General features: G+C 45.7%; 1 protein-coding gene across 7 annotated transcripts in view; it reads left to right on the plus strand.

Annotated features, from left to right (window-relative positions):
- The first annotated feature begins 3,187 nt into the window (after nt 1-3,187).
- LOC139394111 (ADP-ribosylation factor-like protein 13B) overlaps nt 3,188-16,280 on the plus strand; it is a 40,843-nt gene continuing 27,750 nt past the window's right edge. For 3 of the 7 annotated variants that reach the window (XM_071142135.1, XM_071142137.1, XM_071142140.1), the window contains exon 1: nt 14,412-14,776. In XM_071142135.1, the coding sequence (XP_070998236.1) occupies nt 14,703-14,776 (74 nt within the window). In that variant the 5' untranslated portion in view covers nt 14,412-14,702. Of the gene's footprint in view, nt 3,726-14,410; nt 14,777-16,280 lie in introns of those variants that run through there. The other 4 variants (XM_071142136.1, XM_071142141.1, XM_071142139.1 and 1 more) reach the window with 2 other exon arrangements.

Genomic DNA, 16,280 nt, shown 5'->3' on the forward strand with positions numbered 1-16,280 from the left:
CAACAACAACCTGTTTGAAGCCATCAGGACTAAACAACAACAACATCAACAACCTGTTTGAAGCCATCAGGACTAAACAACAACAACATCAACAACCTGTTTGAAGCCATCAGGACTAAACAACAACAACAACAACAACAACAACAACCCGTTTGAAGCCATCAGGACTAAACAACAACAACAACAACAACAACAACAACAACCTGTTTGAAGCCATCAGGACTAAACAACAACAACAACAACAACAACAACAACCCGTTTGAAGCCATCAGGACTAAACAACAACAACAACAACAACAACCCGTTTGAAGCCATCAGGACTAAACAACAACAACATCAACAACCCGTTTGAAGCCATCAGGACTAAACAACAACAACATCAACAACAACCCGTTTGAAGCCATCAGGACTAAACAACAACAACAACAACAACCCGTTTGAAGCCATCAGGACTAAACAACAACAACAACAACAACAACAACCTGTTTGAAGCCATCAGGACTAAACAACAACAACAACAACCTGTTTGAAGCCATCAGGACTAAACAACAACAACAACAACCTGTTTGAAGCCATCAGGACTAAACAACAACAACAACAACAACCTGTTTGAAGCCATCAGGACTAAACAACAACAACAACAACAACAACAACAACCCGTTTGAAGCCATCAGGACTAAACAACAACAACAACAACAACAACAACAACCCGTTTGAAGCCATCAGGACTAAACAACAACAACAACAACAACAACCCGTTTGAAGCCATCAGGACTAAACAACAACAACAACAACAACAACCCGTTTGAAGCCATCAGGACTAAACAACAACAACAACAACAACAACCCGTTTGAAGCCATCAGGACTAAACAACAACAACAACAACAACAACATTCCATATTTAAAATGGGCTCTTCATCTTTTCTTTCTGTAATGTATGTGACTTTAATCCATATTATAGTTTGATGCACATTCTAAGTTTCCCTCTTTGTATATCTGTCTGGGATGAGTTGACGCGATGTCAGTCGGTCTCCACACAACCAGAACTACGCTGTCAGCCTGTTGTTCAATGTACGTCCCTGTCCCAAACGGTTCCTGGTGTACTACTTGGGACCAGGGGCCCCATTTGGGTTAACTATAAGGAATAGGCCAGGGGCACCATTTGGGTTAACTATAAGGAATAGGCCAGGGGCCCCATTTGGGTTAACTATAAGGAATAGGCCAGGGGCCCCATTTGGGTTAACTATAAGGAATAGACCAGGGTGCCACTTGGGACTCATATTTTATAAAAAGAGGTTAGGAACTTGTTACGTGTATTAATCGGACCCATCTGTCCCCAACCAACAACGCTGCGTTCAGAAACCAGTGTATTGATATTGTCTATTGCTCAACACATGGACGAGACTAAACGCTTCTATGAGCTTCTGACATCACTTCCTTTTTTTTTTTTTAAAGATGAATCTATTGTGATGTCAGCGAGGCGGCAGCCTGACTGACTGTTCTACTGAACCCAACAGAACAGTGGCAGCAGGTGTAATGTATTATTCACATGGGGTTTTTCTATTTGGCTCCTGTAAATATGTGAAGAGTTCGAATGGCTTATTATTTACTGGGTGTTTTGAAACGGGTTTATTATATATCATCAAGTTCTTGGTGTAAAATAATAAAAACACATGTTATTAAACTGGTATAAGTCGACCGAGTCGTATTTATTTATCAAGAGTTACCAGTACATGCATAAGGTGGGGAAGAACTGTGTCAAGGTGTGATCACTGTGGGCTGGGCCCTCTTTTTCTCAATTCATCTTTCATTGATTGCTTGTATCTTCCTCTCCTTGCCTCCCTTCTCAAAAGACATTAGCTGTGTTTGAGCAGATCGATACCGTAATGTATCGTGGGTAAATTGACTGATAGTGATTTATGATGCCATGGGGTTTTATGTACATCGGGAACTTAGCTTAGTTTGACATTTCAGGTGACCGCTAACATACTGACTTGTTTTAACATGCTTATCCCATGGCTCATTTATTTGATTTTGAATTTTTAGGACCCCCTTTTTAATGTGGATATAAAAACAAAAAATAGATAAAATAGTGAATTTGGTCTTTACTAATATAGCCCACAGAAACCGATTTGAATAACACATAAATCGCAGAAAAGACAGTCCAATAAATCATAAGGAATTATGTTTAAGGTTTTGAAGTGTCTGTATATCTCGGAGATCTAAGAAAGCTCAGGAAATATATTAGGTTGTTGGACACATTTAACCCCTTATTATTTTTGTTGACACATAACTGCCTCCATACTTCCATTCATTTGTATGGGTTACCTTCAGACAAGTCCCATGACGCCGTCATGAGCCATCTTTCCATAGAGTGGTCTGAACGCTACTAGTTTTGTAGGCCAAACCGTTCAGATGCTACAAACATTTTTGTGATATCTCATGGTCTAACCGCTGTAGCTCCACCACAGATGTGGAAGACACATACAGGCAGATTGAGACGCAGCCCATGCAAAAACATTTCTCTAACTTCATCTGACAGATTTGGCTGGGGATGTTATTTAGATTGACACGAGGGGTGCGTCAATAGATTTAAGGATTTCTGTTAAAGCCAGAACACTTGTCATATTTATTAGACCCGTGTAGTTCCACGCTTTGTCCACAGAAGGTGCTGTTGCAGACTTTTACAGTAAAGATTGTCACTAGGTACCACAGCCACAAAGCATTTTTTAGACTTCATTTAAAGGTTTAAGCATAAGGTTAGCAGTGTGCTTAAGGTTATGTTTAAACCCAGATTTTAAGAAATTGTAGGAATAGTCAAGAGTTTAGCCATAATTATGACTGTGGTATCTAGGAACGACCACTAAAAGAGGGGGTGCCTGATTTCTCGACCACTGATGATGACTTCCCCCCACGGCTCTTGTAGCCATAGCAGCCGAACACGACAACGGTCGTAAACACAAAAAAAAAACGGATTCCAGAAATATTTTCTCACTGAAGAGATCTTTACAAAGGAATATTACCTTTACTTTTGTTGTTGTTTTGTTTTACCTGACAACGCCAGCTGTACGTAAAACTAGCTAAGGTCGCTAGCAGCGCCTAAATTGTATGCTAGCTAGGTTCGCTAACTAACATTAGCTAGCTGCATTGTATGCTAGCTAGGTTAGCTAACTGACGTTAGCTAGCTACATTAGCTTAGCTTGTTAACATTGTCTAGCCGCTATCTTTTGCAGTTTGTGAAAAATACCAAACATAATAATATTTTGCTAGTGTAGTTTAGCAAGGAAACTTACCTGCTAATGTCATTAGCTAGTTCTCGCTAACGTTACAAGCTGGCCAATATTTTATATTGCTTTTAAATAGTTAGGATTTTTTTAAAATCTTATTAACACTTTGTTCTAGCTAGCTAATTTGTGTAGGTAGATAAAGTAAACACAATGATATAGTTAGAGAAACAGCAAGTACACTCACTAGTACTAGCTGTGGCTAGTGTTTTTAGTTTGACAGTCCGACGATGTCAAAGAATGCCACTTTTATTGGCCCCTAGGCCTAACTCATGCAGCTGTATGGTGATAATGAGCTGAAATGCCGAATAGAGGCATTTGATTCATTCAGAATCGCTGCTACATGAATCTTTTCCGACAATTATCTGAGTTTGGACAACAATGTTTAGTCTGATGGCGAATTGTTGCAACTGGTTGAAACGCTGGCGGCAGCCCGCAAGGTGAGTGCATGAAGTATCATTCCATGTGTAACTCACTGTGTTGTTGTTTGTGTCGAACTGCTATGCTTTATCTGGGCCAGGTCGCAGTTGCAAATGAGAACTTGTTCTCAACTAGTTTACCTGGTTAAATAAAAAAAATGACTAGTTAGCTAACGGAAGTTAAATTGTCTGGTTATGTATTTAAATATTCACACTATTTTTGATTTATTGGCTATTTGATTTGTGAATGTGGTACCAGTGCTGCCAGCCACCCAGTTCACCCCATGTCAGAATCTGTGATTTCATAGAATGTCTTGTTCGCTATATACAGTGCCTTGCGAAAGTATTCGGCCCCCTTGAACTTTGAGACCGTTTGCCACATTTCAGGCTTCAAACATAAAGATATAAAACTGTATTTTTTTGTGAAGAATCAACAACAAGTGGGACACAATCATGAAGTGGAACGACATTTATTGGATATTTCAAACTTTAACAAATCAAAAACTGAAAAATTGGGCGTGCAAAATTATTCAGCCCCCTTAAGTTAATACTTTGTAGCGCCACCTTTTGCTGCGATTACAGCTGTAAGTCGCTTGGGGTATGTCTCTATCAGTTTTGCACATCGAGTGACTGAAATTTTTTCCCATTCCTCCTTGCAAAACAGCTCGAGCTCAGTGAGGTTGGATGGAGAGCATTTGTGAACAGCAGTTTTCAGTTCTTTCCACATATTCTCGATTGGATTCAGGTCTGGACTTTGACTTCGCCATTCTAACACCTGGATATGTTTATTTTTGAACCATTCCATTGTAGATTTTGCTTTATGTTTTGGATCATTGTCTTGTTGGAAGACAAATCTCCATCCCAGTCTCAGGTCTTTTGCAGACTCCATCAGGTTTTCTTCCAGAATGGTCCTGTATTTGGCTCCATCCATCTTCCCATCTATTTTAACCATCTTCCCTGTCCCTGCTGAAGAAAAGCAGGCCCAAACCATGATGCTGCCACCACCATGTTTGACAGTGGGGATGATGTGTTCAGCTGTGTTGCTTTTACGCCAAACATAACGTTTTGCATTGTTGCCAAAAAGTTCCATTTTGGTTTAATCTGACCAGAGCACCTTCTTCCACATGTTTGGTGTGTCTCCCAGGTGGCTTGTGGCAAACTTTAAACAACACTTTTTATGGATATCTTTAAGAAATGGCTTTCTTCTTGCCACTCTTCCATAAAGGCCAGATTTGTGCAATATACGACTGATTGTTGTCCTATGGACAGAGTCTCCCACCTCAGCTGTAGATCTCTGCAGTTCATCCAGAGTGATCATGGGCCTCTTGGCTGCATCTCTGATCAGTCTTCTCCTTGTATGAGCTGAAAGTTTAGAGGGACGGCCAGGTCTTGGTAGATTTGCAGTGGTCTGATACTCCTTCCATTTCAATATTATCTCTTGCACAGTGCTCCTTCGGATGTTTAAAGCTTGGGAAATCTTTTTGTATCCAAATCCGGCTTTAAACTTCTTCACAACAGTATCTCGGACCTGCCTGGTGTGTTCCTTGTTCTTCATGATGCTCTGCGCTATTAACGGACCTCTGAGACTATCACAGTGCAGGTGCATTTATACGGAGACTTGATTACACACAGGTGGATTGTATTTATCATCATTAGTCATTTAGGTCAACATTGGATCATTCAGAGATCCTCACTGAACTTCTGGAGAGAGTTTGCTGCACAGAAAGTAAAGGGGCTGAATAATTTTGCAGGCCCAATTTTTCAGTTTTTGATTTGTTAAAAGAGTTTAAATATCCAATAAATGTCGTTCCACTTCATGATTGTGTCCCACTTGTTGTTGATTCTTCACAAAAAAATACAGTTTTATATCTTTAAGTTTGAAGCCTGAAATGTGGCAAAAGGTCGCAAAGTTCAAGGGGGCCAAATACTTTCGCAAGGCACTGTATCACCCAACAGAGATGTGTGGTATATAGCATGCTGCTGCCTGATTACCGGGTAGTCATGTAACCAACCAGTGACTAAGGTGCTAAACTACAGCCACTTTTGGCAGCTGTCACTCCTTAAAACTGCAGAAGTACCCCCCCCTCTCTCCGGGGGCCGGATTAAAAAGGCATAAACCCCAGGGCTGTTATTCTGTATGTTCTCTTTCATTCTGTTTGATTTCATGACATGCCTATTCTTACTATAACATATATGTGTGTTGTTGACTGTGATAAAGGCACAGGATCGTAGGCAGTGTGTGAGTTTCAAGTTTGGGGGAAGCTTATTTTCACTATAAAAATGCACGTTTTATTATTAATAAGCATTCGTAGCATCATGACATTTGCATACTGAAGTAAGATAATGTGATGAGTAGATTGGATAGTCATAATTTAGGCTCATAATATAACCCAATCACTGTTGGCAAAAAAAAAGGTTCAACGCATGGCTGACAGTGTATAGTGTGGAGTAGGCCTAGGTTATAGGCCCGGGTTCCCCAACTTGCGGCCGGAAGGTGGTTTTATTTGTCCCCCCAAATTCTTAGAATTTGTTTTCTTTTTTCCCCCCCTCCATTGTTGGACATAAGACTGTAAAAACACCCAGGAAATCGGCTCCAAGTAATTTTTTATTTAAGGAATATGTTCCCATTTATTTCCACCATAATAGAGAGACACGTGATCCTATACAAACGTAATCAGGGTTTGAAATTATTATTTTAGTCAAACATATCTGTTTGGGCTTCTTGTAATCAATTTGCAGTCTACAAATGGTTTGTAATTATGTTCAGGCCCCCCGACCATCCGCTCCAGAAAAAACACCGTCCCTCAGCTGAATCTTGTTGATGATCCCTGCTATAGGCTACGTTTCTGCTATAGGCTACGTTTCTGCTATAGGCTATAGGCTACGTTTCTGCTATAGGCTACGTTTCTGCTATAGGCTATAGGCTACGTTTCTGCTATAGGCTATAGGCTACGTTTCTGCTATAGGCTACGTTTCTGCTATAGGCTATAGGCTACGTTTCTGCTATAGGCTACGTTTCTGCTATAGGCTATAGGCTACGTTTCTGCTATAGGCTATAGGCTACGTTTCTGCTATAGGCTATAGGCTACGTTTCTGCTATAGGCTACGTTTCTGCTATAGGCTACGTTTCTGCTATAGGCTATAGGCTACGTTTCTGCTATAGGCTATAGGCTACGTTTCTGCTATAGGCTACGTTTCTGCTATAGGCTACGTTTCTGCTATAGGCTACGTTTCTGCTATAGGCTATAGGCTACGTTTCTGCTATAGGCTATAGGCTACGTTTCTGCTATAGGCTATAGGCTACGTTTCTGCTATAGGCTACGTTTCTGCTATAGGCTATAGGCTACGTTTCTGCTATAGGCTATAGGCTACGTTTCTGCTATAGGCTACGTTTCTGCTATAGGCTACGTTTCTGCTATAGGCTATAGGCTACGTTTCTGCTATAGGCTACGTTTCTGCTATAGGCTATAGGCTACGTTTCTGCTATAGGCTACGTTTCTGCTATAGGCTATAGGCTACGTTTCTGCTATAGGCTACGTTTCTGCTATAGGCTATAGGCTACGTTTCTGCTATAGGCTATAGGCTACGTTTCTGCTATAGGCTATAGGCTACGTTTCTGCTATAGGCTATAGGCTACTTTTCTGCTATAGGCTACGTTTCTGCTATAGGCTATAGGCTACGTTTCTGCTATAGGCTATAGGCTACGTTTCTGCTATAGGCTACGTTTCTGCTATAGGCTATAGGCTACGTTTCTGCTATAGGCTATAGGCTACGTTTCTGCTATAGGCTACGTTTCTGCTATAGGCTATAGGCTACGTTTCTGCTATAGGCTATAGGCTACGTTTCTGCTATAGGCTATAGGCTACGTTTCTGCTATAGGCTACGTTTCTTCTTTCTTTGCAGGGTGGATTTTTTGTTGTTGTTGCTTTTTATCAACACATTTCATGCAATTCTACTACACTTTATATGACTGGAGACATTATCAGAATCTCTTCTCTACTTTTCAGACAGTCGCAACTCAACAGTAAATCAGCCCGTATTGCACAACGCCACCTTTTCCTCCCGACTGTAGGCAACGCCACTTTAAAACGATCCACAACTTTCCTTCATTAAAGAAGCTAATGATCGTCTGTGGCCAAAATCACACTTTAGTTGCCTAGTTTAGAACTATTGTATTTATTTCTGTATAGACAGGAGTAGGTTTAATAACACACTTGTTAGCGTTTACAGCACAAAACCAATGTAAGTCAATGTCTCTGATGTTAGCATTTACAGGACAAAACCAATGCAAGTCAATGTCTCTGATGTTAGCATTTACAGCACAAAACCAATGTCTCTGATGTTAGCGTTTACAGCACAAAACCAATGTCTCTGATGTTAGCGTTTACAGCACAAAACCAATGTAAGTCAATGTCTCTGATGTTAGCATTTACAGCACAAAACCAATGTAAGTCAATGTCTCTGATGTTAGCATTTACAGCACAAAACCAATGTAAGTCAATGTCTCTGATGTTAGCATTTACAGCACAAAACCAATGTCTCTGATGTTAGCATTTACAGCACAAAACCAATGTCTCTGATGTTAGCATTTACAGCACAAAACCAATGCAAGTCAATGTCTCTGATGTTAGCGTTTACAGCACAAAACCAATGTAAGTCAATGTCTCTGATGTTAGCGTTTACAGCACAAAACCAATGCAAGTCAATGTCTCTGATGTTAGCATTTACAGCACAAAACCAATGCAAGTCAATGTCTCTGATGTTAGCATTTACAGCACAAAACCAATGTCTCTGATGTTATCATTTACAGCACAAAACCATGCAAGTCAATATCTCTGATGTTAGCATTTACAGCACATAACCAATGTAAGTCAATGTCTCTGATGTTAGCATTTACAGCACAAAACCAATGTAAGTCAATGTCTCTGATGTTAGCATTTACAGCACAAAACCAATGTAAGTCAATGTCTCTGATGTTAGCATTTACAGCACAAAACCAATGTAAGTCAATGTCTCTGATGTTAGCATTTACAGCACAAAACCAATGTCTCTGATGTTAGCATTTACAGCACAAAACCAATGCAAGTCAATGTCTCTGATGTTAGCATTTACAGCACAAAACCAATGTAAGTCAATGTCTCTGATGTTAGCATTTACAGCACAAAACCAATGCAAGTCAATGTCTCTGATGTTAGCATTTACAGCACAAAACCAATGTCTCTGATGTTAGCATTTACAACACAAAACCAATGCAAGTCAATGTCTCTGATGTTAGCATTTACAGCACAAAACCAATGCAAGTCAATGTCTCTGATGTTAGCATTTACAGCACAAAACCAATGTAAGTCAATGTCTCTGATGTTAGCATTTACAGCACAAAACCAATGTCTCTGATGTTAGCATTTACAGCACAAAACCAATGCAAGTCAATGTCTCTGATGTTAGCATTTACAGCACAAAACCAATGCAAGTCAATGTCTCTGATGTTAGCATTTACAGCACAAAACCAATGCAAGTCAATGTCTCTGATGTTAGCATTTACAGCACAAAACCAATGCAAGTCAATGTCTCTGATGTTAGCATTTACAGCACAAAACCAATGCAAGTCAATGTCTCTGATGTTAGCATTTACAGCACAAAACCAATGTCTCTGATGTTAGCATTTACAGCACAAAACCAATGTAAGTCAATGTCTCTGATGTTAGCGTTTACAGCACAAAACCAATGCAAGTCAATGTCTCTGATGTTAGCATTTACAGCACAAAACCAATGTCTCTGATGTTAGCATTTACAGCACAAAACCAATGTCTCTGATGTTAGCATTTACAGCACAAAACCAATGTAAGTCAATGTCTCTGATGTTAGCATTTACAGCACAAAACCAATGCAAGTCAATGTCTCTGATGTTAGCATTTACAGCACAAAACCAATGTCTCTGATGTTAGCATTTACAGCACAAAACCATGCAAGTCAATATCTCTGATGTTAGCATTTACAGCACAAAACCAATGTAAGTCAATGTCTCTGATGTTAGCGTTTACAGCACAAAACCAATGCAAGTCAATGTCTCTGATGTTAGCATTTACAGCACAAAACCAATGCAAGTCAATCTCTCTGATGTTAGCATTTACAGCACAAAACCAATGTAAGTCAATGTCTCTGATGTTAGCATTTACAGCACAAAACCAATGTCTCTGATGTTAGCATTTACAGCACAAAACCAATGCAAGTCAATGTCTCTGATGTTAGCATTTACAGCACAAAACCAATGCAAGTCAATGTCTCTGATGTTAGCATTTACAGCACAAAACCTTTGTAAGTGGATATCCCCCCCAAATAAAATAAAAAAACTACTTTTTATAGATCTTTTAATAATAATTTTCACTTGTCATGTCCAAATCACGTTCCAGGGAAAACAACAGATTGTATCGCCCATGATATGGAAATGAAATGGAAATGGAAATGAAATGTGAAAAATAGTAACATCAGAGACATTGACTTGCATTGGTTTTGTGCTGTAAATGCTAACATCAGAGACATTGACTTACATTGGTTTTGTGCTGTAAATGCTAACATCAGAGACATTGACTTACATTGGTTTTGTGCTGTAAATGCTAACATCAGAGACATTGACTTGCACTGGTTTTGTGCTGTAAATGCTAATAAGATGGAGACAGTGACAAACTATCCATTTAAGGCCACATCCCAGGCCATTCATTGTGTAAATACCTTCATTATGCAAAACATTTTAATAAATGAATGAAAAAGATAAGCACCAAATAAGATCTGGAAGTGATATGGTGTTCATCTTTTCCTGTTGGTGTTGAGGCATACAGCTGGCTCTACACAACCAATGGGGTGGGTAGGTTTATCTGGTGAACAGCTGGCTCTACACAACCAATGGGGTGGGTAGGTTTATCTGGTGAACAGCTGGCTCTACACAACCAATGGGGTGGGTTTATCTGGTGAACAGCTGGCTCTACACAACCAATGGGGTGGGTTTATCTGGTGAACAGCTGGCTCTACACAACCAATGGGGTGGGTAGGTTTATCTGGTGAACAGCTGGCTCTACACAACCAATGGGGTGGGTGGGTTTATCTGGTGAACAGCTGGCTCTACACAACCAATGGGGTGGGTTTATCTGGTGAACAGCTGGCTCTACACAACCAATGGGGTGGGTGGGTTTATCTGGTGAACAGCTGGCTCTACACAATCAATGGGGTGGGGTGGGTTTATCTGGTGAACAGCTGGCTCTACACAACCAATGGGGTGGGTGGGTGGGTTTATCTGGTGAACAGCTGGCTCTACACAACCAATGGGGTGGGTTTATCTGGTGAACAGCTGGCTCTACACCACCAATGGGGTGGGTTTATCTGGTGAACAGCTGGCTCTACACAACCAATGGGGTGGGTGGGTTTATCTGGTGAACAGCTGGCTCTACACAACCAATGGGGTGGGTTTATCTGGTGAACAGCTGGCTCTACACAACCAATGGGGTGGGTTTATCTGGTGAACAGCTGGCTCATCACAACCAATGGGGTGGGTGGGTTTATCTGGTGAACAGCTGGCTCTACACAACCAATGGGGTGGGTGGGTGGGTTTATCTGGTGAACAGCTGGCTCTACACAACCAATGGAGTGGGTTTATCTGGTGAACAGCTGTCTCTACACAACCAATGGGGTGGGTTTATCTGGTGAACAGCTGGCTCTTCACAACCAATGGGGTGGGTTTATCTGGTGAACAGCTGGCTCTACACAACCAATGGAGTGGGTTTATCTGGTGAACAGCTGGCTCTACACAACCAATGGGGTGGGTTTATCTGGTGAACAGCTGGCTCTACACAACCAATGGGGTGGGTTTATCTGGTGAACAGCTGGCTCTACACAACCAATGGGGTGGGTTTATCTGGTGAACAGCTGGCTCTACACAACCAATGGGGTGGGTTTATCTGGTGAACAGCTGGCTCTACACAACCAATGGGGTGGGTTTATCTGGTGAACAGCTGGCTCTACACAACCAATGGGGTGGGTTTATCTGGTGAACAGCTGGCTCTACACAACCAATGGGGTGGGTTTATCTGGTGAACAGCTGGCTCTACACAACCAATGGGGTGGGTTTATCTGGTGAACAGCTGGCTCTACACAACCACTGGGGTGGGTTTATCTGGTGAACAGCTGGCTCTACACAACCAATGGGGTGGGTTTATCTGGTGAACAGCTGGCTCTACACAACCAATTGCATGGGGTGGGTGAGTTTATCTGGTGAAAAGCGTGAGTTGGTGGAGGGGCCGACCTGACGGCCGGAACAGTTGGTGGAGGGGCCGACCTGACGGCTGGGAACAGTTGGTGGAGGGGAACAGTTGGTGGAGGGGCCGACCTGACGGCCGGAACAGTTGGTGGAGGGGCCGACCTGACGGCTGGGAACAGTTGGTGGAGGGGCCGACCTGACGGCCGGAACAGTTGGTGGAGGGGAACAGTTGGTGGAGGGGCCGACCTGACGGCCGGGAACAGTTGGTGGAGGGGCCGACCTGACGGCCGGAACAGTTGGTGGAGGGGCCGACCTGACGGCTGGGAACAGTTGGTGGAGGGGCCGACCTGACGGCTGGGAACAGTTGGTGGAGGGGCCGACCTGACGGCCGGAACAGTTGGTGGAGGGGCCGACCTGACGGCCGGGAACAGTTGGTGGAGGGGCCGACCTGACGGCCGGGAACAGTTGGTGGAGGGGCCGACCTGACGACCGGGAACAGTTGGTGGAGGGGCCGACCTGACGGCCGGAACAGTTGGTGGAGGGGCCGACCTGACGGCCGGAACAGTTGGTGGAGGGGCCGACCTGACGGCCGGAACAGTTGGTGGAGGGGCCGACCTGACGGCCTGAACAGTTGGTGGAGGGGCCGACCTGACGGCCGGGAACAGTTGGTGGAGGGGCCGACCTGACGGCCGGGAACAGTTGGTGGAGGGGCCGACCTGACGACCGGGAACAGTTGGTGGAGGGGCCGACCTGACGGCCGGAACAGTTGGTGGAGGGGAACAGTTGGTGGAGGGGCCGACCTGACGGCCGGGAACAGTTGGTGGAGGGGCCGACCTGACGGCCGGAACAGTTGGTGGAGGGGCCGACCTGACGGCTGGGAACAGTTGGTGGAGGGGCCGACCTGACGGCCGGAACAGTTGGTGGAGGGGCCGACCTGACGGCTGGGAACAGTTGGTGGAGGGGCCGACCTGACGGCCGGAACAGTTGGTGGAGGGGAACAGTTGGTGGAGGGGCCGACCTGACGGCCGGGAACAGTTGGTGGAGGGGCCGACCTGACGGCCGGAACAGTTGGTGGAGGGGCCGACCTGACGGCTGGGAACAGTTGGTGGAGGGGCCGACCTGACGGCTGGGAACAGTTGGTGGAGGGGCCGACCTGACGGCCGGAACAGTTGGTGGAGGGGCCGACCTGACGGCCGGAACAGTTGGTGGAGGGGCCGACCTGACGGCTGGGAACAGTTGGTGGAGGGGCCGACCTGACGGCTGGGAACAGTTGGTGGAGGGGCCGACCTGACGGCCGGAACAGTTGGTGGAGGGGCCGACCTGACGGCCGGGAACAGTTGGTGGAGGGGCCGACCTGACGGCCGGGAACAGTTGGTGGAGGGGCCGACCTGACGACCGGGAACAGTTGGTGGAGGGGCCGACCTGACAGCCGGAACAGTTGGTGGAGGGGCCGACCTGACGGCCGGAACAGTTGGTGGAGGGGCCGACCTGACGGCCGGAACAGTTGGTGGAGGGGCCGACCTGACGGCCTGAACAGTTGGTGGAGGGGCCGACCTGACGGCCGGGAACAGTTGGTGGAGGGGCCGACCTGACGGCCGGGAACAGTTGGTGGAGGGGCCGACCTGACGACCGGGAACAGTTGGTGGAGGGGCCGACCTGACGGCCGGAACAGTTGGTGGAGGGGAACAGTTGGTGGAGGGGCCGACCTGACGGCCGGGAACAGTTGGTGGAGGGGCCGACCTGACGGCCGGAACAGTTGGTGGAGGGGCCGACCTGACGGCTGGGAACAGTTGGTGGAGGGGCCGACCTGACGGCCGGAACAGTTGGTGGAGGGGCCGACCTGACGGCTGGGAACAGTTGGTGGAGGGGCCGACCTGACGGCCGGAACAGTTGGTGGAGGGGAACAGTTGGTGGAGGGGCCGACCTGACGGCCGGGAACAGTTGGTGGAGGGGCCGACCTGACGGCCGGAACAGTTGGTGGAGGGGCCGACCTGACGGCTGGGAACAGTTGGTGGAGGGGCCGACCTGACGGCTGGGAACAGTTGGTGGAGGGGCCGACCTGACGGCCGGAACAGTTGGTGGAGGGGCCGACCTGACGGCTGGGAACAGTTGGTGGAGGGGCCGACCTGACGGCTGGAACAGTTGGTGGAGGGGAACAGTTGGTGGAGGGGCCGACCTGACGGCCGGGAACAGTTGGTGGAGGGGCCGACCTGACGGCCGGAACAGTTGGTGGAGGGGCCGACCTGACGGCTGGGAACAGTTGGTGGAGGGGCCGACCTGACGGCTGGGAACAGTTGGTGGAGGGACCGACCTGACGGCTAGGAACAGTTGGTGTCCCTCTGACGCTAAACAGACAAGAGTATCGTGAGAACACGTGTCCCGCTGTAGAGAGATTTAAGGAAATCCCTAGCTAATCCTGCTGCTCTCTGGGCCTGTAGAGTGGGCGGGGGGTGGTTATGAAGTGTGTGTGTGTGACGTGTTTTCCGTCAGGGAGGCGTACTGTATATTTCGGGGGACATGTTGTGGTTACTAGTTGGTGTCCCTGACGTGTGTCTGGTCAGTGCTCTCTGGGTCTGTAGAGTGGGGGGTGGTGTGCTCAGTGCTCTCTGGGTCTGTAGAGTGGGGGGTGTTGTGCTCAGTGCTCTCTGGGTCTGTAGAGTGGGGGGTGGTGTGCTCAGTGCTCTCTGTGTCTGTAGAGTGGGGGTGGTGTGCTCAGTGCTCTCTGGGTCTGGACTGGTTGAAGCTCCCAGATGAAGTCCTCCTGGCTCCAGAGGACTGTCCACTGGATAGTGTGCTGGAAGTCCATACGGCGGAAGAGCCGCAGGCAAGTATTTCTACAAGTTGATGTAGGGTGTGTGTGTGTTGTCAGAATGTGTGTGTGTGTGTTGTCAGAATGTGAGTGTGTGTGTGTTGTCAGAATGTGAGTGTGTGTGTGTGTGTTGTCAGAATGTGAGTGTGTGTTGTCAGAATGTGTGTGTGTGTGTGTTCCATAGGAGAGGCACTTTTTGATGGAGGGTGTGTGTGTGTGTGTGTGTGTGTGTGTGTGTGTGTGTGTGTGTGTGTGTGTGTGTGTGTGTGTGTGTGTGTGTGTGTGTGTGTGTGTGTGTGTGTGTGTGTGTGTGTGTGTGTGTGTGTGTGTGTGTGTGTGTGTGTGTTTGTGTGTGTTTCTAACAAGAATGATGACTTGGACCTTTTTATGCAATTTGACTATTTTCATACGGTGACACAGAGAAGCTTTTTCCTGATTATAAAGGGTGGATTTAGGATCTGGGCTTCTCCTGATTATAAAGGGTGGATTTAGGATCTGGGCTTTTCCTGAGTATAAAGGGTGGATTTAGGATCTGGGCTTTTCCTGAGTATAAAGGGTGGATTTAGGATCTGGGCTTTTCCTGAGTATAAAGGGTGGATTTAGGATCTGGGCTTTTCCTGAGTATAAAGGGTGGATTTAGGATCTGGGCTTCTCCTGAGTGTAAAGGGTGGATTTAGGATCTGGGCTTTTTCCTGATTATAAAGGGTGGATTTAGGATCTGGGCTTTTTCCTGATTATAAAGGGTGGATTTAGGATCTGGGCTTTTCCTGAGTATAAAGGGTGGATTTAGGATCTGGGCTTTTCCTGAGTATAAAGGGTGGATTTAGGATCTGGGCTTTTTCCTGATTATAAAGGGTGGATTTAGGATCTGGGCTTTTTCCTGAGTATAAAGGGTGGATTTAGGATCTGGGCCGATTCATTGGAAGGTGAATGAATGATGGACGATAGTTCTAACATCCACCTCCCTTATAAAGGAATGTCTCGAGGTGTTCGATAAGTCTGTTGACTCTGCATCGCTGTCTGTGTACATCCATAGATGTACCTAGCTGTTCACCGTGATTATGGACAGAGTGCTGACTCACCCAATCTGTGGTCATGTCCCTGTGGTGTTAGCCCTGGGCAGCCCTAAGGTGGGGGGGAGCTGTATTAGTGACCTGGGCTGCTGGCTAAGCCCCTCTTACAGTTACCACCTTAACCAGTAACATCTGAAGGACAGGGTGAGGTGAGGGCGGGAGTCACTCTGTCTGAGCTCTAAACCTGTCCTAGTGTGAGTCACTCTGTCTGAGCTCTGATGCGTTGGGCTAATATCAGATTATTCATCGTTTCTGTGTGAAGACTGGCGTTGAATGTTTTCTTTGGAAGTGGCTCAAGCTATAAAGTCATTATTTATTTAACCTTTATTTAACTAGGCAAGTCAGTTAAGAACAAATTCTTATTTTCAATGACGGCCCTAGGAACAGTGGGGTTAACTGCCTGTTCAGGGGCAGAACGACAGATGTTGTACCTTGTCAGCTCGGGG

Source organism: Oncorhynchus clarkii, unplaced genomic scaffold (assembly GCF_045791955.1).
Source record: "Oncorhynchus clarkii lewisi isolate Uvic-CL-2024 unplaced genomic scaffold, UVic_Ocla_1.0 unplaced_contig_5422_pilon_pilon, whole genome shotgun sequence".
NCBI classification, from domain to species: Eukaryota; Metazoa; Chordata; class Actinopteri; order Salmoniformes; family Salmonidae; genus Oncorhynchus; species Oncorhynchus clarkii.